This window comes from Triplophysa rosa, linkage group LG2, assembly GCF_024868665.1.
Source record: "Triplophysa rosa linkage group LG2, Trosa_1v2, whole genome shotgun sequence".
Classification (NCBI taxonomy): Eukaryota; Metazoa; Chordata; class Actinopteri; order Cypriniformes; family Nemacheilidae; genus Triplophysa; species Triplophysa rosa.
Window position 1 is genome coordinate 21,794,498 of NC_079891.1, and position 26,304 is coordinate 21,820,801.

General features: G+C 41.9%; 1 protein-coding gene across 7 annotated transcripts in view; it reads left to right on the forward strand.

The window, feature by feature from the left end:
- Positions 1-26,304, forward strand: part of dab2ipb (DAB2 interacting protein b) — a 147,680-nt gene that overhangs the window by 118,365 nt on the left and 3,011 nt on the right. For all 7 annotated transcript variants that reach the window (XM_057349228.1, XM_057349243.1, XM_057349262.1 and 4 more), the window contains 9 exons: positions 12,126-12,270; positions 15,160-15,304; positions 15,672-15,908; positions 16,554-16,755; positions 18,121-18,299; positions 19,693-20,554; positions 22,367-22,489; positions 23,582-23,784; positions 24,840-24,927. In XM_057349228.1, the coding sequence (XP_057205211.1) occupies positions 12,126-12,270; positions 15,160-15,304; positions 15,672-15,908; positions 16,554-16,755; positions 18,121-18,299; positions 19,693-20,554; positions 22,367-22,489; positions 23,582-23,784; positions 24,840-24,927 (2,184 nt within the window). The remainder of the gene's footprint in view (positions 1-12,125; positions 12,271-15,159; positions 15,305-15,671; positions 15,909-16,553; positions 16,756-18,120; positions 18,300-19,692; positions 20,555-22,366; positions 22,490-23,581; positions 23,785-24,839; positions 24,928-26,304) is intronic.

A 26,304-nucleotide genomic window follows, 5' to 3' on the forward strand; every position in this document is an offset into this window, starting at 1 on the left:
TGCTACCCGTTCTGAGACCGTGGTGGCTACGGCCCTGCCGTCCGCTTCGGCTAGCACCAGGGGAGATATGGGGATCACCGTGAACGTTAACCCGCCAGCCACAGGCTCACAGACCGTTCACGCCCCGTCTCTCTCGTCTGACCGTTCCTCAAGAGACGGTCCTACCCCGTCTTGTTCCTCGGCCACTTACTCGGAGGTGCGTGACGAAGATGAGATGTCGATTGCAGCATCAGAAGCCGACCTTTTGGCATCAGACCCGACGATTCCTTGGAGCTGCCTCCCTCGGGGGATCGAGCCCAGGAAGAGGCGGACATCGAGATGTCAACCATGCTCTTCCGGGCTGCCGCGAGCATTGGGCTGCAGTGCACTGCACCGCCTCTCCCCCAGCGGTCGCGGCTGGATACGTGGTACCTGGGGTCTGACTGTGACTCCAAACCGCGCCCAGCCCCAGCCCCGGTCCCGTTTTTCCCGGAAGTACATGAGGAGCTCAGTAAGACGTGGAACGCGCCCCTCACAGCCCGTTCCAGTCAGAAAGGCTCTGTCGCCCTTACTTCCCTCGATGGTGGGGCAGCCAGGGGCTATGTCGAGGTTCCCCAGGTGGAGCGTGCCGTCGCGGTGCATTTATGCCCGCAGACGGCGGCCACCTGGAGAGCTCGGCCTAGACTCCCATCCAAGGCGTGTAAGTTTTCGGCATCCTTGGTGTCGAAGGCTTACGCTGCCGCGGGCCAGGCTGCCTCCTCCCTCCACGCCATGGCCATCCTGCAGGTCCACCAGGCCAATGCGTTAAAGGAGCTCCACGAGGGCAAGACTGATTCAGCGGTGATGCAGGAACTCCGTACCGCCACCGATCTCGCTCTACGGGCGACTAAGGTGATGGCGCGGGCCCTGAGTCGGGCGATGTCCACCATGGTGGTCCAGGAGAAGCACCTCTGGCTTAACCTTGAGCAGATGCGGGACGCCCAGAAGGTTCGCTTTCTTGACGCCCCCATCTCGCAAGGTGGGCTGTTTGGTGACACCGTCGAGGATTTCTCCCAGCAGTTCTCGGCGGTGAAGAAGCAGACACAGGCCATCAAACACTTCGGGCCGAGGTCGCCACCCTTCTGGCGAAGGGAGCGATCGAGCCCGTCCCACCAGCCGAGATGTTCAACGGGTTTTACAGTCCGTACTTCATTGTCCCCAAAAAAGGCGGGGGGCTGAACCCTATCTTAGATCTACGTGTTCTGAACAGGCACCTGCACAAGCTGCCGTTCAGGATGATCACGCAGAAGCGCATCCTGACATCCATCAGGTGTCAGGATTGGTTCATGACAATCGACCTGAAGGACGCGTACTTTCATGTCTCGATCCTCCCTTGACATCGGCCGTTCCTACGGTTCGCGTTCGAGGGGCGGGCATATCAGTACAGGGTCCTCCCCTTCGGTCTGTCCCTGTCTCCACGGGTCTTCACGAAGTTCGTGAAGGGAAAGAGGTGTGCGAGTACTAAACTATCTCGACGACTGGCTCATCTTGGCTCACTCGCGAGATATGTTGTGTACACACAGGGATCTGTTGCTCCGGCACCTAGATCGGTTGGGGCTACAGGTCAACTGGGAAAAGAGCAAGCTCTCCCCCGTGCAGAGCATCTCCTTTCTCGGTATGGAACTTGACTCTGTCTCCATGACAGCGCGACTGACCACAGAGCGCGCCCGACCACAGAGCGTGCCCAGTCAGTGTGAACTGCCCGAAGGTTTCAGCCTGAAGGTTTGAAGCGGTCCCCCTGAAACAATTTCAGAGGCTCCTGGGATACATGGCATCCTCGGTGGGGGTGGTCCCCCTCGGGTTGATGCACATGCGACCGCTCCAACACTGGCTACAGAGTCGGGTTCCCTGGAGAGCGTGGCACACCGGCAGCAGGCGTATGGTCATCACGCCTTTCTGCCGGCGCACCCTGACCCCCTGGTCTTCAATGACCTTCTTGCGGACAAGGGTCCCCTTAGGGCAGGTGTCAAGGCACGTCGTGGTGACGACAAATGCCTCCCTGCAGGGTTGGGGTGCCGTGTGCAACGGGCACGCAGTGTCGGGGTGGTGGACGGGCCCCCGCCTGCGTTGGCACATCAACTGCCTAGAGTTGTGGGCTGTGCTACTTGCACTGAAGAGGTTCCAACCTCTCGTGCAGGGCAAGCACGTGCTGGTCCGGTCAGACAGCACAGCTGCCGTTGCGTATATCAATCGACAGGGTGGCATTCGCTCACGGCAGCTAACACGACTTGCCCGACGCCTCCTCCTCTGGAGTCAGCAGGTGATCAGCTTCCTGCGAGCCACACACATCCCAGGCGACCTGAACCAGACAGCCGATGCGCTCTCTCGTCAGTCGACGCCTCGCAGAGAGTGGCGACTCCATCCCCGCGGAGAGTGGCGACTGCATCCCAGCGCAGTCCAGCTCATATGAGAGCAGTTCGGCCAGGCGCAGGTGGACCTGTTTGCCTCCCCGGACTCCACCCATTGTCCGCTCTGGTACTCCCTGACCGATGGTCCCCTCAGCACGGATGCCCTTGCGCACAGCTGGCCATGGGACAAGCGGAAGTATGCCTTTCCCCCAGTGAGCCTCATTGCAGAGACCTTGTGCAAGGTCAGGGAAGAGGAGCATCGAGTGTTACTAGTTGCGCCTTACTGGCCCAACCGGACTTGGTTCTCAGAGATGATGCTTCTGACAACAACTCCCCCCTGGCCGATTCCCCTGATGAAGGACCTTCTTTCTCAGGTGAAGGGCACGTTGTGGCATCCCAGGCCAGACCTCTGGAACCTCCATGTCTGGCCCCTGGACTCAGGCCAGGGCCCCGGCAACCAGGAGGCTCTTCTCGCAGAGAAGACCCACAGAGATGCTTGATCAGCACGTACCTCGTGCTGTCCTTCCTACAGGAGAGACTTGAGGAAAACCTCTCCCCATCCACACTGAAAGTGTATGTTGCCGCGATTGCCGCACATCACGAACCAGTTGCTGGCAAGTCTCTAGGACAGCACGACCTGGTCATCAGGTTCCTTAGGGGCGCGAGACGGTTGAATCTGCCTCGCCCGCGCCCCGTACCCTCTTGGGACCTCAAAGTGGTCCTGGTGGGCCTCCAGAGCCCCCCCCTTCGAGCCCCTGGGAGAGGCCAATCTTTCTCACCTCACGATAAAGTCGGCTCTCCTGGTGGCGCTCACCTCCAGGGGACCTACAAGCATTCTCTGTGTCCACAGGTTGTCTGGAATTCGGACCTGGAGACTCTCACGTGATCCTGAGACCATGGCCCGGCTATGTGCCTAAGGTTCCCACCACTCCCTTTCGGGACCAGGTGGTGAACTTGCAGGCGCTCCTCACTGGGGAGGAAGACCCAACCCCATCTGTGTTGTGTCCAGTACGCACACTGCGCCTCTACTTGGACCGCACGCAGAGCTTCAGAAGCTCTGAGCAGCTCTTTGTCTGTTTTGGAGGTCAGCAGAAGGGGAGGGCTGTCTCCAAACATAGACTGGCGCACTGGATCGTGGATGCCATTACCACGGCATACATGATCACAAGACCGCCCCTGCCCTTTTGGAGTGAGGGCGCACTCCACTCGGGATGTAGCCTCCTCATGGGCACTGGCTCAGGGCGCCTCTCTGGCAGACATCTGTAGAGCTGCGGGTTGGGCTACGCCCACCACCTCCACGTGGAGCCGGTGTCAGTCCGCGTCCTGCAGGGCAACAGGTAGGACCGGCAGCCGGTAGGGCATACGCCTGCGAAAGCCCTTCCCCCCTTCCATAAGTGGGTCAGCGGCTATTTCCGCCTCCCTTCTTTCCCCACTGGGTAAAGAACAGGCATTCCATCCATCACTAAGCACCTTCCTGGGGGCAGGCTGGGCAGAGCAGCCCTGCCCCCTTAGGCCGGGGAACAGTTGAGTTATCCACCACATAGCTCTATCCGGACCTAGTGTTCCAGACGTGGTAACCCCCCCCCCGTGGGTGGTTCCGTCTGATGTATCCTCATGAATGGTTCCCACCTCGGCAACCCATGACCTCCCTAGGTGGACTTCCACCTTGCGGTTATCTCCTTGAGTCCGCACATTTCCCATGAGTTCTCCCCGGATGGTGAGACCATGTGGTGTCTCCACTAATTCCTCCCTACAGTAGGTAGTGGTTTCTACAGCGTTTTTTCCCCCAGGGGGGAATAATGCTTACCCAGTGGCCCTTACGGTGCCGGGCGGCTTCTCGCTGTTAGAGAATTAAGGCCTCCGCCCGTGACAGCCGGTGGCAGGGGCTTCCCTCCATCAGGGAACTGAGGTTACATACGTAACCAAGACGTTATCTGTTGCGTTTAGAGTTTTTAATTAATGATGGTTTTTGATTGTTGCTATGGTTGAGGTTTGTGTGTTCAATGTTGAGGTATAAGTGCATGACACAACGGTACAGTATCTCTATTCTATATCAATCTATATTCTCTATTTATGTTCAGCCAACAAAAAATATTTTGTTCTGTTGTTCATTAGGTAAACTTAAATATGTTATGACAACTAATAAATTAAACATAATTTTTTAAGTTGGGTGAACTCAAAAACGTGCTTGTGATAGGTTGCCTTATTGTTTTTTTTAAGTTGACTCCTCTTTGCACCTCTTTTACGGGATCTGCTATTACTAAACCAGGGTCATCATAAATGGGCAACTGCACCTCTCATATTCTTTCTGCCCCACATCCACTATAGACCTGGCAGTCTGATGCTGTTAATTACTGTTCTTTTCGAAGAAGCCCTGAGCGAAATGGGCTGTTAAAAACGTAACAGTGATGAAATCATCCAAGCTGTTCAAGGTCATTTGTTAAGAGGACAGAAGGTGTAATATCCGCCTTCCTTGTATTGAGAGTGTGTCTTCACACATGTTGCCCTCACTATTGGTGTGATGTATAGCAGTTTATTATTTATTTCTGTCAAGCATTAAATTATAGACGTTAGAGAAAACATTGATTCACTGCATTACAGTTCTTTTGTCACATGGTTCTCAAAATGTCATTATTTCAATAAGTGAAATTAATTCTAAAAAACATAATTATTGACCCAAAGTGGAATATTCTCCATAGACTATTTGAAGAGTATAACTGCATTAACACAGATTTTCAGACTATCGTATTCTTTTAGTGAAATATTTTATGCTGTCGGTTTTCCTGAGCAGATTATACTTCTGACTCCAATGAGTGTTGTATCTGAGGAATGAAGACTCAATTTAACGCTTCAGTTTCCTAACAGCACGTCTCTTTCCCTTAAGTATATAACCTCTGTGATTAAATCACTCAATTTAGTCATGTTATGAGGCCTATATAAGATAAATGGGAGTTCTTTGTTGTGCTTCAGCGGGTTTGTTGTCTGTCTTTGACAGACTCATAATTTGACAGACCAAAATCAAATTGGACTAAATTAGGTTCAAATGAAGATGAAGCACTCTTGTCTGTGTTGAAAATAGAGCCTGTCTGTTTGTGTTGTTTCTGAAAGTCTGCACATGGTTAGTTCAGCTGCCAAACAAAGCCTGTTGTGGCTGGTTCACTAGATGGATTATGTGTGAACAGGAATCTCGACATCGCGGTATCTCTTGCTTTCTTAAGGTATTATTTTAGTGGTCACGCAGGGATATTAGGGAAGTAGCGAGATGTAGTTGCTCTATTCCCATGGCTTATTTTTATTGCCCTGTGATCTGGAGACCAGCATGCTCTTGATGTGACATAAAGAGAAAAGTTGTCCCACGGGGAACACAAGCCCAAGAGAACATATAACACTCATTTATCACCTGCTTGAGTTTGATTCCAGTGTGATTTTACAGTATACGGTATATCATTTTGTCCATTTCTTCACTGCTAAAATGAGTTTGTAGAAGATGAAACACAATGCAATTCTGTCTCAAAAGTTACAGGTTCCCCTTTCCCATGACCATAGAAAATCAGGAAGAATAATGTAAAAAATCTGTCCTGGAAAATCATGGAAATTTAGTCATAGCAGTATCTTGGAAACAAGGTTATTATAGTTTACTAAAATTAAAACTTGGAAAATATTTCTGTTTATTGAAGTCAAGTCAAATCAAATATTTTTTATATTTTCTAAAAACTAGTTAAAACTAAACTAAAATAAATTAATCTTATATAGCAAGATAAAAAATAAACAAACAAATAATAAAATGGCAAAAGCATATAACAAAACAGGTAAAAATGTAACTAAAATTAATATAAAATGAAAAAATGAAAATTTTAAAAATATTCATAAAACTAAAAACAAAGTTTTGATTTTAGTTTTATTTGGTTTCATTAATATTTTTAATTTGCGTTTATTTTTAGATTTTTTATGTTTTAGCCATTTTGGTATATGCTTTTGTCATTTTATAATTTATTTGTTTATTTTTATGTTGCTATATTAATATGAATGAATGTTTATTATTATAATGTTTGTGCTTTAAACTTATTTCAGTTTATTTTTGAGGCAACATTTCAATTTTTCCTTTTTTTCAGTGAACAAAAGTGAATGAAGGTATACCAAAAATGATGATCAATTTAAACTGTTAAAACCATGGAAGTCATACAAATTGAATTGTGCCTGAGCAATTACAATAAAATAATTCTTGCACATTTTTACCACTCAAAATGTATTACAGCGAAACCCTGTCTTGAGTACACACAGATTAACAAAACACATTATTATGCATCCTGAGCTATGTTCCTTATTGCTCTGCAAATTGATGTACATGTTTGTTTGTTGTGAAGCAACAAAAAAGCTTTTTAGATCAAACTAAACCACTCTCTTCCATCATTAACTTCCTATTACGAACACGAGGAGACAGTCATTACCTGCCATTTTCCTTCAGCTCACGTATCGTTCCACTTCTCATCCGTCACACTTTCTAGTTTCTCGTCTCTTTCCCATTCTGCATCTCTTCCTCTCTCCATCACGGCTGTATCTCCTTATCTTGTCTTAGACTCGTGCTCTGCCATTCTCCCTCTCTATCTCGCTTGGCTGCGCTTTAAGGCAGGCTGGCTCTGAAAGGATGTCATTTCTGGACTGAAGCAGCACATTGCCCTGACAGCTATTACAGAAGTCTTTAGATCTGACATCCACTTCAGATCTCTCCACGTACACACTTGAACACTTTTCCTGTATCTCAAGCCCTTTGAGGTTAGACGAGGTATTAATCAGGTCCGTGATGTGATGCGAACGGGATGCCGTGTCTGCACGTGATTACAATGATCACGAGCATTGAACAAAATGGATCACATCTCCCGCCCCAGCCCCTGAATGAGAAGTACTGATACAGAGGAGTCAAACCCCAAACCAGCTCTTCAGGTGTGTTGATAAAATACAGACTGTCGGGCAAGCATAAGTACATTTTGAGGATGTATATTGTTGAGTGATGCTTAGAGCAATGTCTGTTTGACCCACTTTAGTCATACAGCAAAACAATCAGTCTTATCTACGAAAGCATGCTGAATAAAGCCGCCCTGCCGCCCAGCATTTCATTAACTGAGAATTTCTACATTTCACTGGGTGGAGAGAGTGCACACATAAATTCACGCAGCTGCGGTTAACAGAGTCATGCATGTGTATTTGCATAAGCGCAATGGAAAAGAAAACTCAAGGTTATAGAGTGTGGGTAGATAGAGAGCTGGTGAAGAGTGAATTCAACGCTTCTGTGATGCTAGACCTATCCTCTCTTACACATACGGTACAATGTATTGCCTGTCTTTCCTGACCCTCCTGCTGTCTGTCTGCTGATTAGCACCTGACCTTCTCTGACCTCTATTTTTAGTGAAAGAAGTAGCCAGATAACTATGGGAGGCAAATCCTGCCAAATTTAAATTAATTAATTAAACGATGAAAATGAAACCAGATTAGCAATTTCATTATACACAACTGTGCGCACAATATGTGCCAAAATGAAAAATAAAATGAAATGATTTTATTTTCATTTTTACACTGACAATGCGTTGTGTATATATTAGTGCTGTCAATCGATTAAAAAAATTAATCGGATTAATCACACATTTTTTCTGTGATTAATCACGATTAATCGCACATAACTATTATATTTTAAAATATACTTTTACATTTTAAGTCATTTTGAGTCAGAGCAGCAGGTTTAAGAACGTGGCCCCTTTAAGAGCTGTCTCAGTTCGCAGATCTGACCGTCACCGCACTCCCATTTTCACAACTCTTTGCATTCATTTAAGATTTTATTTTACACTTTGAAGTCTGTGCTTAAGAAAATGCTAGACAAAACGGGCTTTCTGACATAATCTTGTGTGGTTTTATCCATTCAAGCACGAAAGAGAACTTAACACGGATGCGCTGTCTGACAGAGATTCACCGACGCAGCCCTTAGCAGGTGACCGTTTACACCAGACTGGACCTCGCGTTGCGTTTTGCCGCGTCCCACAGTTTAGAAGCTGTCTATCTCCATTGAACGTGTCAAAGCAACTGTTTCAAATCACGCTTAAGTGGTTTAAAAGCCTGTACACGAATAAGAGCGTGATTACATAATGTAACGCTAGACAAAGGATGTCAAAACAAACGGATCCTGCGTTAATTGCGATAAATATTTTCTCATGCGTTAATTTGAAAAAATTAATCGCATGCGTTAACGCGTTAACGTTGACAGCCCTAATATATATACAGTATATATAAATCACAAATGATCAATGGATTCTTGATGATTCTTGATGGGAGACCCCAAGATTGTTCCGGGTGGGCACAGATTTTGTGGCATTCTATATTTTGTGTATTTTACTCTACACAAAGGGGGCCTTACAACAACAAAAAATTGAGAACCGCTGCCCTTAACCATCAGATGTCCCATAGGACCAGTGTTGGATTTGTTGACCGTGTATTTGTGTTTTTTATTTGTTAATGTCACAAACAGGGATATCTTTAGAAGCCATAGATGAGGTTTTGTTGCAATTGTGATAGAGACTTGTAATTTTCTTGAAAGCATCATTAGAAAGGGTTGAATTACAATCAAATCACTAATATATCACAAAGTATATGCTCTTATTATCTAGCAAGAGTATGTGTAAGAACTGTCATACAATTACATAATATTAATAATTAGTAGCTAAATATATACAGTATATACTGTATATATACAAGAAAATTGAGTCCAGCAGCAAAATTCCTTAGAGCCCTAAAAAATATTTGATGTAAATCACTAACAGCTGGAAAAGGCATGGAAATTCATTGGTGTAAAGGTGTGGGAATGCTGCTATACAGATCAGTCCTAAAGTATCTATAATCTCCTTTTTTCCCTCTTCTGCTGCTCTATCTATATTTTTCTCTCTCTCTCGTCCTCATACACTGTCCCTCACCCCAGAATATCTTTACAGAACTGAATGAGTCATCATCTTACTCTGTAAATTAATGAGGCCGTGTGCGTGTGCATTATTCATACTGTGGTGTGCTTAGTGACCTTTAGTTTTATTTAAGGCTCTTTGATAGTGAGTAGCAGTCTCGACACACACACGCTTTCACTGCCCATAGATGTCATGCACAAAGAATGGGCTTTAAAAGGGCCCACGCTACAGTGTAACCTAAGTACACACACACACGCACGCACGCACGCACGCACACACACACACACACACAGTTTGTCTCAGTAGAGCACACACTAGTGCTGTCTCGGTCAGATGGCTCCTTCTTTATTAGTTTTTGCTTCCAGGGAATGCAGAGAGACCGGGGGATTTTCTTTTTTTAATCCCTCCATCCTTTTATTTCTCATGTGCGTTGCTTGTTTTTCTTTTTCTGCTCGAGTTCACCACCTATTTTTACTCACCTGCTTTATTATTAATTTTCTGCTTTTTATTTTTGGTTTATATTTATGCCTCGCTGTGCTTAATATATTTTAAGCCTTCCTTGGTCTTTCTGTCTCTGTGTCGTCTCACTTCCGTGCTCTCTCTCTCGCTCTCTCTCTCTCTCTCTCTCTCTCTCTCTCTCTCTCTCTCTCGTCTCATTCTGATTAAGGGTGAGGAATGGTCTCGCTGATCAACTGTGACAGTAATGGAGAATTTTCTTGGTTTTTTCTTAATAGTACTTAGACTCTGTGTGTGTAAGAGAGAGGGGAGTAACTCAAGGCTTATGAGATTTCCCTCCATGTGGCTGATCTTGTATCTTTGTAGTCCTGAGGGTTTTTTACTTTCGAACATCTTAGTTCTGATCTAGAGTCAGCTCATGGGCTATGCAATATTTTTCCGCCTTTTGGCACATTTTTAAAATGCAATGTATCTCAATATTTGTCTATGTTCTCTTTAACAGCTTAAACGTAAGAGGGGAAACCATCCTTTTACCAAAAAGCTACTATTGATGAAAAGATTCCAATTCTTAAAAATTCCGTTTTATAAAATAATTCACTGAAACAGATTGAACTTATTCATGAAAATGTATTTAAATTTTATTTTTTTCTTAAAGTGATAGTTCACCCAATCATCATTTACTCACCCTCTTGTCATTTCAAACCTGTATGACTTTCTTCCACAGAACACAAAAGAAGATATTTTGTAGAATGTTGTGAAACCAAACAACCGCAGCACCCATTCACTTGCATTGGCTTTGTATCCATACAATAGAAGTGAATGGGACCGTCACTGTTCGGTTATCAATGTTCTTCAAAATATCAAGAAGGTGAGTAAATAATGACAGAATTTTCATTTTTGGGTGAACTATATCTTTAACACAAAAAATACAATAACATAGTTTTGCAGTTTGAGTTTGAGGATTCCATGTATGTAGACATGATGGGAAAGTGACTTGTTTAGAATGAATGTGGTAACCGTTCCCTGCATCTGAGCTCATGAGAGGTTTGAGCTCTGAGGTCACAGTATATCCACACTACCCACACTGCCCTTTCGCTGAATCCCAATCCCAAACACATGATTTTATTTTGACTCTCACATTATCTAGAGTCAACACTTTCTTTGGCTTTTTCTAATCTGAAAAATTCTTGCTCTCTTTTCAGTGACGCTTAAAGCAATACCAAGTGGTGAAAATGTTAAACATATTGGTTGCCAAAACATTTGTCCACATTAACCAAGAACAGATGTTTCCTGTCTGGAGGTCTGCTACCTGACCTAAGCTCAATCTTACCAGCAAGATGCTGGAAATATTGTTTTGCATTTATTTGTAAATGGATATATACGGTTTCAACACAATTTGCACACACAATTAGGGATACACCGATATGTACATTTTGGTCGATAACCGATAATTCTTGAACATTGGAAGTCGATAACCGATATATTGACCGATATACCATATCTAAATAATATAATATTTTCTGAGACTGAAAATTCTTTTTTCTCCTGAAAATCATGTACCAAGCCTACTTAACACTAATTAAAGATTCTTTAATTCTTCTTTTCTTCTTTTAAACTGACCAAATTGACCATTTATCGGCCGATACCGTGCATCCCTACACACAATCTCTCTTTCCAAACAGTTGTTGCACTCTAAATAGGAATTGCATAATTAATTTATAATTTCTTTAAAAATATCTTGTTTTTTGCCATGAGTTTGCATAATTGTCTTTTATTATCAAGTCATCTATAATGACCAAAACAGAAAGCACAGGGCAGCATTGAATTGACATTGTAAGTATTGAAAAATATTTGAAGAGAGAAAGTTTGTGTGAAAGACAATATGTCGTTTGCTACAAGAATTTTGAGGAGATAAGTTCTGTTTTTGTGAATTATGAAAAGCATAACAGACTTTACATGGAGCCAAACTTGACTCATCTCTGTAAACAGAGTTTGAGACACACAACACGCATAAACACACCAACAGAATCTTATTCGGGAAGCTGCGTTGAACTGTGCGGTGTGAATGTTTGTGTGTAAGCGTGCATGCATCAAAAGCCAGTAGACTTTGGATTTTGTGTGCCTAACTCCCATTTGCTTGTCTTGATAGGCTTCCTGCCAGTCAGCTTTGATCGAAGCAGCTTTTTACTTGCCTCGCTGCCATCCTTCTCTTTTTCTTTCCTTTCATGTCCTGACAGACATCGTCAACAAAACAGCTTCGATTACAATGACAGAACTCTCCTTCCGTTCTGCTCATTTTAATACTTTTTTATAGCCTCCGCATTCAAACATCAACATGTTTTTTTCTGTTTGCTTGGTGCAGGACTTTCTGACGGACCTGATGATGTCAGAGGTGGATCGGTGCGGTGAGAACGAACACCTTATATTCAGAGAGAACACGCTGGGCACTAAAGCCATCGAGGAGTACCTCAAACTGGTCGGGCAGAAGTACCTGCAGGATGCGCTGGGTAAGATGCATTATGCGTGCATGCGGACAAAATCAGTATTATCTGTTTTGTCTGGATTTGTTTATTTTACTGAGTGACAAGACCACAAGAGGCGAATACGGCAAACTTTTATCTGCCGAAACGTTCCGTCATGCACGAATGCTTGGAAACAACAGTCAAGTAATGTTTACGTGGTGGTTAATTCCCTGTATTCCTAAAAGATAAGCTTAAACAGCCATGCGAAAACACACGGGATACACACTTAAACACACACATCCGCCCTCATTTGCTCTTGGCTCTCTGCAAGTCAGATAAGGCCTGTGTGTAAAAATATATTGCCATTTTAGAAACGTGTTAGTGTCTCTGGTCTGTCTGCAGGAAAAAAACAGAACCAATAAAAATTTCACGCCGCATATAAATATTGGAACCTAATAATTGTACGTGTGACTCTGCCTGTGAATACACAAGAGAAGTGTATATCGCTCTCTTTAGATTTGCATTAAGAACCCTTTCGGTGGTTCTGAATAATGTAGAATTGTTTTTTAAGATAAATGTGACTTTTGAAGCACTGTTGAATTATTAATCAGCTCGCTCCTAAAGATCTTTATGAGAAATATGTGAAAGGAAGAGAGAGAAAGAGAGAGAGAATGAATCAACTTGGTTACATAAACTGCATATATGAGTCGCTCTACTCAAGTACTTGTCAGATACTCAAGTGGGTTTTGGGCTATGTACGCCCAGATGAATGTCTTTGGTGATTACGTGACATCTTGTTTTTTTTTCAACATTTCGTGACACAAGTGTTGTATTTGAAGTTAAAAATAGTTAAAACGCTGTCTGACGAATCAGACCATAAGGTACGGCTGGAAATAGTGCTGTAAACAAACACAAAAATCACAAATGAGGCAATTAGTGCTGTCACAACCATGTATGCGTGCACTTGTGTGTGTGTGCGTGTGTGTGTGTGTGTGTGTGTGTACAGGTTTAGCTATATTTGTGAGGGCCAAATGTCCTCAATTCATACAGTGAATTATCATTACAACTGACTTGTTAGGACATTTTACTAGTCCTCACTAAATTAAAAGGCTCATAGTGTTTTTCTCTAAATCTTATGTCTTGCATGTGTTTGTGTGATTATTAGGTTTAGGTGTTGGGGTAGGGGATAGAATATATCATAAACCTGATATAAAATCAATGGAAGTCTGTGGAATGTCCCCACTAGTATAGCAATACAAACCTGTGTTAAATTGCTCATAACAAATTGCCAAGTAATTTATTTATGTTGTCTTATTGTTTTACTTTACATCCGAGGGTAAATCAGCAATCATAGCAAATAAATGTGCTGGATTTTCCATTCCTGTAAACAGTATGACTAACGTGCAATTTATGCATAAATAGATTACTTACTAGTCATTATTAATGAGAGATTTAATGACAGAAATGCAATAACATTCCTTAAGGTAAACCACTTGTATTTGTGTGCATTATGTGAGCAATATCACAGTCACAAGAGTCCCATGAACAGGAAATGAATATCAAGTAACTTACAGTACATCATGGACACAGTATGGCCAGTTACTTCTCCAAAATCCAGAGTGAAACCATGAGTGAAGCATTCTATTAAATATTAGCCCACTTGGAATACCGCTTGTCCTGTCAAATTAAAGGGATACTTCAGCCAAGAAACACCGTTTTACTCACCCTCAAGGCATCCTAACTGAATATGACTTTCTTCTTGAAGAATAATGCAGGCGGAGTTATAATACCACGTATCCTTTTACTTCTGAGTGTTAGAATGGGAAGCAATTTTTTGAAGCTCCAAAAAGCGCATCCATCGATCAAAGAACGGCTCGACACGGCTCCGGGGTCTTAACAAATGTCTTCTGAAGCGAATCGATGTGCAATCGGAAAAACAAGCCTCGGGTTCACGTGCAGCCGAAGGATAAGACATTATCGTTAATAGCATACTTGTCAATATGGATATTTCTCTTAAACAAACGCCTCGATTTGCTTCAGAAGACCTTTGTTAAGACCACGGAGCCGTTCGTTGATCAATGGATGCACTTTTTGGAGCTTCAAAAAATCGCCCCCATTCACTCCCATTCTAACGCTTGGAAGTAAAAGGATACGTAATAAATATAACTCCGACTGCCTTTTTCCTTCAAGAAAAAGTCATATTCAGTCAGGATGCCTTGAGGGTGAGTAAAACATGGCGAAATTTTGTTTCTTGGCTGAAATATCCCTTGAAAGGACCAAAAGTAATTGTTGTGTAAATTCATCTATGGCCACAATAATTACTTTATATCTCATCGTGCATGCAGAACTAATAAGGTAGCAACCAAGCTGGTTTCTCTCCAACAGTAATACAAGGAAAGAGAAGTGCACTTCATGCATCAATTGGATGTCCACATGGTTTACGCTACCCTGGTTTGATTTTCCCCCGAATCTTTCATGCACAACAGGACGGAGTGAGGGGATCGACCGGTACCTTCTCTGTGTGGTCTCTGTGGAGGGAGATCTGACTGTGCTGTTTGTTTGGATCGACCAAAAGTTTGTTGTCTATTCCCAGCTCGGGTTCACTCATTAGTTCTTGGATAGATAACTAGGAAACTTGCAATCAGCGATCACTTTATAATGGACAGGGATTAAAAGGGTTCAGAAAAGGAAGGACCTTTGGGCTTGCTGATGTTCATTCCTGCTAATAACAGTGTCTCTGTTCATTTGAAAGATTGTAAGCAGGTTATAAGTCCCTGCACTGTCTTGCTGAGAAATGACATTTCGGAGAGCAAACAAACTTAGGGCTTACCATTGCGCTGACATGAATCAATTGATGACACTGTTGTTTTTTGATTGTCTGAAATTATTTTTTTAGCACGGGATATCAATGTAAGTGTCTTCTATGTGTCATAGGGGAGTTTATAAAGGCTCTATATGAGTCTGATGAGAACTGTGAGGTGGACCCATCGAAATGTTCATCTAATGATCTACCTGAACATCAGAGCAACCTCAGAATGTGTTGTGAGCTGGCCTTCTGCAAGATCATCGAATCATACCGGTAAATACAATGTATCTATAACTACAATGTACAATAAATCTGAGGATATTTTAAAATGACGCAGTAGAAATAGAAACAAATTAGATAATGGTCAATATACATTTAATGAGAAATGTTTGAATACATATTGCATAATGAAACTGGTATTTGACTGGTGTCTTGGCAAATCCGAGCACATTGTTGAGATCTGTGAAACTTGTTAAAGAAAAAAATCGAGAGCAGAATTAAACAAAGTCTCATTTTGCTCTCTATGATTTCTTTTTCTTGGAGTAGTTCATACATTAGCTGTTCCAATGTGAATACCTCAGCTAGAGTATCATACAGCTTTTATTTGCTCCATTTAAACTCTCTCTGTTGGCCCAAACAGTGTGTTTCCACGGGAACTTAAGGAGGTGTTTGCATCTTGGAGACAGGAATGTGGTAACCGGGGGCGACCGGACATCAGTGAGCGGCTTATCAGCGCTTCTTTGTTTTTGCGTTTTCTCTGTCCGGCCATCATGTCGCCTTCGCTGTTCAACTTGACACAGGAGTACCCAGATGACCGCACGGCACGCACGCTCACTCTTATCGCCAAGGTTACGCAGAACCTTGCAAACTTCACTAAGTAAGGATTTTATTTACTTAATTTACTCAAGGAAGTGTGAAGATAGTTGGCAAAGTGAACTATAGCAAATTTGCCTTTACATGTTTGCATTTCATGTGCGCATTGCTGTTGTTTACTTTCACTGACCCGAATTGTTACAAAAACAAAAAATCATTAAATGCTTTAACTAAGAAAACTATGCAAATACTCATTATGAAATATAATATTTATTATTTATTTATAAATGGAATTATATAGTTATTGTATGACATACTGTACACTACTGGTCAAAAGTTTAGGATCACTCTTCCACAGTTTAGAATAATATTAAACCCATCAAAACCATGAAATAATACAAATGTGGGAATTATGTTGTGACTAAAAGAATCCAAAATAAATGAACTCTGTTATATTTTAGCATCTTTAAAGTATCCACCCTTTGACTAGAATCATACACTTCGCATTTGATCATCCAGCTTCTTGAGGTCTATATTTTTGTGTACAAAAGTGATTTCCAACATTGAAACACACACCTTCAGATTAAAAGATTTTTAAGATCATGAGAAACATTTTTTTCAAGTGACCCTAAACATTTGACCGGTAGTGTTAAAAGTGGTTCATTGATTTTAAAACGCGGTAACCAGTCTTGCTCTCTCCTTCTGTCAGATTTGGTAATAAGGAGGAGTACATGTCGTTCATGAATCAGTTCCTGGAGCAGGAGTGGACCAACATGCAACGCTTCTTGCTAGAGATCTCCAACCCGGAGACCATCTCTAACACGGCAGGCTTTGAGGGGTACATCGACCTGGGCCGTGAGCTCTCCACACTGCACTCACTTCTAGCTGAAGTGGTTTCCCAAATGGACCAGGTAAGTCATTTCATAGTACATCTGAGCTCTTTGTATTTACAGTAAGATACAGAAACAGTTTTCTGGAGGATTGCATTTTAGGTGCTTATCACTTCATACTTAGAGAAACAACACTAATAAACGAATGATAAACTAACTAATAAAGGCATATGTCTGAATGAAATTAGTAATGTGGAGAAGAAATAAATGTTCCAACATACAATTTTTTCCAATAAAAAATAGTTCAAACATGTTTTGGGGGTTTGGAACCAATTCCCAGGTGGTGAGTTCGATTCGCGTCTCAAGGTGTTTTGCTCATCCTAAACCCATCACTCCACGCTGTTATTTCCTTTCCTCTCTACACTTTGTCCTGACCAGTAAAAGCACAAAATGGCCCTTTTTTGCTAAGTGGTGGCAGTTCTAAAGATGCTAAAATGTAGTACGCTTACAAGTTATTTTGTTTTACTTCATTTTTTTTAGTACCATTTGTGATAGTGCATGTTTTTTGATGGGTTTACTTTTGTTCTCAAATACACAAAAATATTATATTAAAACAAAGAATGCATTAATGGCCCTAAACTTTTGAAGAGTGTCCTAAAAGGATCTTGGTTCTATAAGGAACCTCCACAGAACCTGATCATATTTTGAGTCAGTTTAGGACAGCGTCGTGACAAGGCAGTTGATGCCACAGTATGAAGGTTCTAAAGTAATGCTCCAATTTTCTGCTTGCGATTTTTGAGTAGGTGGACGGATGTGAGAAATTGCCCCCGGGCTGCAATATTTAGTCTTTTATAATCCTCCAGTTTGCTGCTTTCAATGTTTTTCAAACCTCGTGAGATGAGTTCACCATGTGTTTATTTATATCTTTATGTACACATATTTTTCAAAGAAACAATCCTCTAACCCTGTTTCTCTCAAAAACTAAATAAAGCTGTTTCCACACGGAAAGGAAGGCAAAATTTGCTTTACCAAACTACTGTAGGCATGTCCCATTTCATGTAAAGAAAATGTAAAAAATCGGTGTCTTTATAAGTACCACCGAATTAAAAATGTGAATCTAATTTTTATGTAACACTTTTTCATTATTAAATGCAAGAACAGCTTGCATGCAGAAAGAGTGTATACATTTAGTCTCATAGGCATCTCTAAATTTACATCGCATAATGGCATCATATGCATCACTTACATGATGCATCATTTACTGTAGGTCAGATTTTTAATTTTTATGTGATGGACAATCTATTTCCTTCCATAATCATTCAGTTCACTTTATCACATTCTGTTGACTATGTGCCCAGGGGTTACCGGGGTATCCTAAATATATAAAGGGATTTTAGTGGGTAATGTGGTTTAATGTTCAATGGGATCTTCTATATTTATTCCCAGAGTGCCGCCTCCAAGCTTGGCCCATTACCCAGAATCCTGAGGGACGTTCATGCAGCGTTAACAAATCCACAGAACGTACAGACGAGTGCTCCTCCTGATCGCGTTCCATCCCCTCCAGAACCAGGATGCAGCATCTCCACTGGATTACAAAAGATGGCCATTGACACTGACGTACCAGGGTAAGCCATAACTTTCTTTTCCAATGACTTTCTTTATAACTGTTGTCTTGTTTTCCAATAGCTGAGCATCTTTAAAATAAGATCAATAAAATATTTATACAAACTATTAATATATATATTATTTATATTAACTATTTCAGAGAATTATGTTACGTTTACCCTATTGACATTTGTGTAATAAAAACAAATCTTAAAGTGATAGTTCACCCAAAAATGAAAATTCTGTCGTCATTTACTCACCCTCTTGTCATTTCAAATCTGTATGACTTTTTTCATATAGGTTTAAAAAGACAAGAGAGTGAGTAAATTATGACAGAATTTTCACTTTTGGTATAGGTTACTGTTCCCACAGTGCTATAAGCATCAGCCAATCATGAATAAGTAGGCTTACAAATCATCCAATCAGCTTCAAGTGCTACACTTCTGCGTATCTAACCCATTACAATATTAAAGATATTAATAGTTAATATATTAATAGAAATATTAAAGTATATTCTGAAAGTACTCAACTTTATCTGTGACTTTCAGCCATAAAGCCAGTACTGCGTTTCTCACCCAGAGTCTTTGCTTTTAAGTGTGCGCCCTCACTTTATCCAGCAGACTGCTTCTCTAAAGAGAAAGACTCATCTTTATCTGTCTGGCTCACTGCTAATTCCCTCCTGACATTTATGAGAGCCAGAGAGAATGAGAGGCCTTTAATTGTGCCTCACACACATACACACGCACACACACACACACGCACACACACACACACACGCACACACACACACACACACGCACACACACACACACGCACACACACACACACACGCACACACACACACACACACGCACACACACACACACGCACACACACACACACACACACACAGTCAGGGAATAGGGAGGATATATATATATATACAGGGGGCTTACAAGTGAGAGGGGCTGAGAGGAGAAAGCAGAGTGCACTGGTGGATGAGGGATGTCTGGGCTGAGATTATGATGAAATAAATTAGCAGTTTTTTTCTCGCTGCTATTCAGACAATAAACACAGTCTGGCTGGAAGACGATTCTGCATCCGTTCAGCTGAGTTGACTTGATGCTTTATACCTGTCTGGAAGTGTCTAGCACGAGAATTGTGTTTGTTTGAGAAAGATGAGAGGTTATGAAAGGTGTCTTATCCTTAAAAAGGCTTTATAATGTATGTGTTGAATAAAACCAACTACGTGTATAATTGCATTATTGCGTAAGGGACAATCCCAGAATGCATTGCATACCAAAGACACGGGGACAATCCAACTTAAAATTGACTCGTTTTCTTATACTATACTATACTATACTATACTATACTATGTTAGCTTGTGTGCATTAATGCTATCTCTTCCTCTTCCACGTTTCTTTATTTTACTAGCCCGGTGGACTTCACACGTCTCCCTTCACCCACCCCTGAAAATAAAGACCTTTTCTTCCTCACACGCTCCTCTGGCCTTCAAGGCTCCCCTGCCCGCAGCTCCAGCTACTCCGAGACCAATGAACCCGAACTGGGCTTGGCCAACGGTGGCAAGAGTCTCTCCATGGTAGACCTCCAGGAAGCGGCCAGGGCGTTAGAACCCATCGCCATCTCAGAAGGTTTAGGTGAGGGTACCATGGTTCCTTGGAATGCACGGACTCCTCAAGGACACACTACGGGAGGTCCCACACTTCACAGGCCAGGACAGACTCCTTCCATCCCAGGAGCAGAAGGGGCCCCCGGCAGGCCCACACAGCTTTTGGCCCCTCTGTCCTTTCAGAATCCAGTGTACCAGATGGCAGCAGGTTTGCCCGTATCACCCAGAGGGACGGCGAGCGGCGATTCTGGGTCAGAATGTCACAGCTCCGTCAGTTCCCATAGCAACAATGAGGAGGGGTTCGGCGGAACCAAGCATACCTTCCTCACCCAGCCGGGTGGGATGGGGGACGAGTTCGTGAGACGTTCTGGAGATTTCTCCAGGAGACAGCTATCGTTGAACGACGGTAACCAGCCGACGGCACCACGACAGAGCAGCGCAGGTCCTCAGCGGCGGATCGACCAGCCACCACCTCCAACACAGACTGCTCCGAGAGGCCGAACTCCGCCCACTCTGTTAAACTCCACCCCCTATCCACGTCCTACTAATAATACTATGATGACATCATCGCCTGATTGGCCCGGAAGTGGCGCGCGGCTTCGACAGCAGAGTTCGTCCTCCAGGGGCGACAGTCCGGAAACGAAGCATCGTGCCCAGCATAAACAAGTGTGTGCTGTTTCATGTTCACCAGCATATAAAAATACATCCTAAAGTGAAAAATAAATAAAAATAAAGTGCGTTATGTAGTAATATGCTAATATACTGTATCTTGTGGTAGGTCTGAGTTATTGGTTTTAATTAGAATCGGTGGTCGTAACGTGCTAGCAATCATCAACCCCCAGCTATTGACTGTTGCCTCTGGCAGTCATTTTTCTTTCCAGTTTGACAATGAAGCGGACAGGAAGGGCATTTCCCATATCCACAATGCATTCCTCTCTCTCTCCTGGGAATTGATTGATTGCTTTAAGTGATTGATGAAAAGCCTGAGGCAGCCCATCGGCTGTGGCAACATCACACACTTATTACATCAGCATTCTCCTTCCAGTTCTTTCTCTGTCAGTGAAAAGCATTTGTTTATAATTCTGGTGAATAGTTCATTTTGGAGTAATGTTAATTTTACATAGACAAAATCTTCTGACAGACTAAACTAACACAGCTCACTGAACTGGAATATTTCCTAAAAAAAAAAAGTGAGGGGAGACCAGGACTATCTGAATTACTTCGTTACAATTTTTGAGTGTGGGTTTATTTTTGAAAATCAATATCTGTAGAAGAACATACTGTAATGTAGTAACTACAAAAATATTTAAACCACAAAGTACGTATAAAATAATAATATAATATAAAATGCATAAAAAAAGGTAGCGTACAAAAATATAGCCAACAGATTTGGCCAGTTATTAATCGATGCTTAAATGTTAAGACTCAAGTTTTCAAGCTGTAGGGAAAATAATTTATTATTTTAGAATGTCATTTCATTGAATAGAATTTACAAAAATACATTTAAAATATTACTCATTCATTAATTATTAAAATATGTTTTTAATTAAAACCAACATGCAAACTCTACGTGTGCTTTTAGTATTAAAAAGCTTTATTCATCAGTATTTTAGTCTTCTTACATAACATTTATTTTGTTTTTACCGCACTGGCCATTTTATTTTTCAATTGTTGTAACTAACTGTAGTGGTTTACGCTACGCTTACGCTCTAGATTCAGATATTCAGAATAGATTTTCTGTAGAGATTATTATTACTAAATTGTATTAGTAGATAGTTACCAAAAAATGGAAATTCTGTCATGAATTACTCACCCTAAAGTTGTTCCAAACCTGTATAAATTGATTTGTTCTGAGATTTTTTGGGACCCCATTGACTACCATAGTAGTCAATTTAGTCTAAGTACCACATTTATTTGTTCTGTTGAACACGAAATGAGATGTTTTGAAGAAGTTAGGAAAAGAAACTCAACCATGTCAATGGTAGTCAGTGGTGTCCCAGAAATCTCAGTTGCTAACATTCTTCCAAATATCTTTATTTGTGTTCAACAAAACAAAGACATTTATACAGGTTTGGAATAACTCAAGGTTGAGTCATTCATAACAGAATTTTCATTTTAGGTGAACTATCCATTAAGTCTCGTATTTTCTTTGGTATTCTTCTGGAAAACAGGACAACTTTTTTATGATAAATATTTAGTATGCACTAAATTCCATATGAGAGAAAGGGCCACCCTTGACCTCACTCTGCTCACGCATCATAGCTGATTTTGTTATTATGTACATTATGCTCATATACAGTATCATACATATTTACTGTACATAATCTTACGTCATACCGTCATAATTTCCGTTTTCAAATGTTTGTCTATATTGCCTATTGCGTGTATGGCGCCCCTGATATTACTTTGTGTGTGTATGTGTATCTTGTTTAATCCTCAGTTTATTCATGCGAGTGCCTGTTTGTTTGTGTCCCACAGGCACCGTCCCCCGTGAACCCCAGTGCATTGGACCGTACGGCTGCCTGGTTGATGAATGTGCCATATATAGAGCAGGAGTCTGAGACAGAGCTGGGCAGAGATGAGCACACACAAGCTGAGAAGGTAACTAACCCCCCCCCACACACACACACACACCTCCACATAAACAGCAGCCGAAAATCAGGCTCATACAAGACAATCTGGGTGGGGAAGCGAATCATCATAATCATGCTATTATTGAACCCAGATAGGATTCTCTCAGTGCACTAACATTCATCTCAGACTGAGTCTGGTGTTCCTGCATGCAGATTTAAAGGAACAGTTCAGTCAAAAATGGAAATCCTGTCTTCATTTACTCGATTTGTTCCAGATCTGTAAAAATGTCTTTGTTCTGATGAACACAGAGAATGATATTTGGAAGAATGCTTATAACCAAACAGTTCTGGGACCCCATTGACTACCATAGTAGGAAATATTGGCTTTATAAATGTCAAAAGAAGATATTTTGAAGAATTTAGGAAAGCAAACCGTTCTGGGACACTTTTGACTACCTATGGTAGTCAATGGTGGCGTGCATTTTTTTGAAACGTTAAGATACTTCCTCCATTTGTAGGACATTTTCAGCATTTTTCTGTTTGTTTGGGTGGTCCGACATGTCAACTTTAGTTTCAGCCAATGTGGTTAGTTTGTAGTGGGGTTGGTATGAGTGTTTGGTATCTTGTTTGCAGTTCCATTTGGTGCCACTATTGGCGCTCTAACAAACTTCACTTTTAATAATCTGTACAAAAATAACTCGGCATGCTTCTAGTTAGCTGTCACCCTGCAGCTCATGTCTGCACTGATTCAGGGGGTCTGTGTGGGTTCATATTGCCCCAGTATAGCACATAAGAGACCACACTTTGGCTCAGATATTGAACCAATGCAGCGACGACTCTCTGTGCTCATTATGTGTCCCAGTGCGTTTTTTAAAAAGGAGAATAATTTGCCTATTGGCATCAGTCATGGCTTTCTAATTGTCCTCCTGTAGGCTACTGTACATAAATCTCCCAGCGTCTCATCTCCATTGGACTATAATGGGTGTGTTGTGTCGCGCTGGCAGCCAGCTGCATGCGGCACATTGGTGATGGTTAAAGAGATATCTCATTTTTTCACTCAAGCGCAATATAAATGTAACAGTTTATTATCGTTTTAAATGTCTTTGTGTCTGTGTGTCAGTATCAGACAGAGATCAGCATGCTGCAGGACAGACTGCGGTTGTCGGTTCAGAGGCTGGAGGAATATGAGGCCCGGTTAAGGAACCAGGAGGACCAGGCTCAGAAGATCCTGCTGGAGTACCAGGCCCGACTGGAGGAGTCTGAGGAGAGACTGAGGAGGCAACAGGACGACAAAGACCTGCAGATGAAGAGCATCATCAGCAGGTGGGAAAGTTATGGTTGTAAAGGAATGGGTGTCTGATTTTTTTGGAGGATCTATTGACAGAAGTGCAATATCATATACGTAACTGTGTATTAAGGTGTATAAAGACCAGACATTAAGAAGCGTTATGTTTTTATTACCTCAGAATGAGCTATTTCTATCTACATACACCGCGGGTTCCCTTTGTTTCTACAAAAGCCCCAAAGGGACAAACTGCTCTACAGCATGTTTCGTTAATACTTTATCTCCTTCGGCAAAGAAGAGAAAACGTGACGACATCTTAGTCCTGTGTCAGCCACCGTAGTGCTTGGAAAGGGAGGGGGGAGTGAGCCATTGGTTGCAATTCGCAACCTCACCACTAGATGTCACTAAATTTCATGGACTGGACCTGTAACTGAATAACTTGGAAGATAAAATAAAGAAGCAGGACAGAAAGAATTTAAATGTAAATAAATGTCATGTATTACTGAGCTTGCGCTGCAAATGCTGTTTATTGCATGCGTCTTTTAGGTTGTTTTAACGGCTGGTTCACTAAAGGACTTATGCCAATCAGGTAACGGTGGAAATACACCCACAATTTCCACGCTGCAGTTTCCAATCTTGCGTGTAGAATCTGAATGTCTGGTCATGGAGGATTCAGCAAACTGCTGTGATTAGATTTTTTTTGACTGTACTGCATCACTACATGACATACTGTATATATATACTGTATATATATATATATATATATAGTCCAGTGCCTAATTTACATAGAAACTCGCATAAAAACCTGATAAAAATACATTTTGGATAGTGGATAAGTGCGATTTCTTGCACTGAAATGCCACACGCAGTTCATAAATAAGAGTGTACATCTGCCCTCAGCTACTAGTGTATCAGTGGCAATAGCGATCTCTTCAAGACTTGGCTTTCCTCAAGGCAGAATTTACTGAAAGCTGTTTTCCTCCAAAACTGATGTTATGATGCATTTATTTATGGCCTCGAGCACTAGATCAAAGCCAGATCAGGAGGATATAACAGGGTGGATTGAGTATGTGTTGACCTTGTGTTGATGCAGGTTGATGTCTGTGGAGGAAGAGCTGAAGAAAGATCATGCTGACATGCAGGCAGTGGTTGACTCCAAACAGAAGATCATCGATGCTCAGGTACAAGTGTGTTTACTGTATATATCATATGAACAGGTGAAATCTTCAGATTTGAAGTGGTTATCCTTTCAATGAATAAAACAAGTGTTATATTTTATCTTCATGTGTTCAGAGCATGTTGCATGTTATGGTATTAGACATCTTTTTTTATATTATATTCATACATAAGCCATATGTTTATCATGTGGGTAATGCTGTTTTTTATTTCAATAATAAACTTAATGCACATTGCAGCATTTTAACAATATCATATAGAGCTCCTCCTGTATTATTTATGAAACGAATGCTTTATTAAGAAAATGTGAGATTAGCTTTCAAACTAGCATCATTATTCATTATTAATATTCAATGTTCCACTGTGAAAGCTGTTTCTTACTTCAAAAGAAAATCCATTCTTGTGCTTTTCTTGTGTTATAGAGCCACAAAAGAATAGCATTCATTCAATTTGGGGATTTGATTATGTGGGTTGCTGGTTTAATTATCAGTGTTCTACAAAACAAAACTGTGGAAATCTGTTTTTGTGATTAAACTTACACCAGCCAGACCAGCTCTAATGGCAATTCCTTGCTAATATTTATTCCCTGAGCAACAAAATAGATTTTATAATACTTTGCTTGACAACACAGTGTGAATTCAGGATTCACATACATAGTAATTGAGACATAGCTGTGCAACAGTGAATTCAACTCTGTGGGGTTCTCGTCTGAGCTGTTGTTTGTATTTACTGTCATATGTGGCTTAGGGGCGATTCACATTTCGCGTCTAAAGCCGCACTGCTTTCTCCTTTTTTCCAAAGCGCCTAGGAGTTTGCGCTCTCCTGGCGTCGCTAAGCAACCATGTGCCATGATAGCCGTTGAGACGAAGAGATATAAACAAAGGATATATGGATTAAATGCACTGAAAATACCTTGCAATAACTCTGCTACAAGATTTATTTGCGCTGTGATCATCTGTGTCTCCATCTTCACTTGTCACTTTTCTATATTGGCTGCTTGGTTCTTGTCACATGACCTGCGGTGCGCGTGCGGCATTCTGATAAGTTGAAATATTTGTATCTCGATGCAGCGTCGACGCGCCTAGAAAAACGGGAGCGTCGCACCGCATGCGCATCTGCCTATTTGAGTGAGCTTGTTGCGCGTCTACGTTTAAAATAACGAATATGCGCGTGCAAAAGACGCGAAATGTGAATCGCCCCTTAGACCAACATAGTTTTTTAGTAACTGCTGTTTACATCTTGGTTTCCAAGGTAACTACAGTTTCTTTACCTTTCATGAAGGAGATAAAAACGCTATTAAATTAAAAATGAGCGTTGCTGGGAATAACATCATTGATGGGATTTGGTCGCAGGCACAAGACGAGATCATGTTATTATTTGTA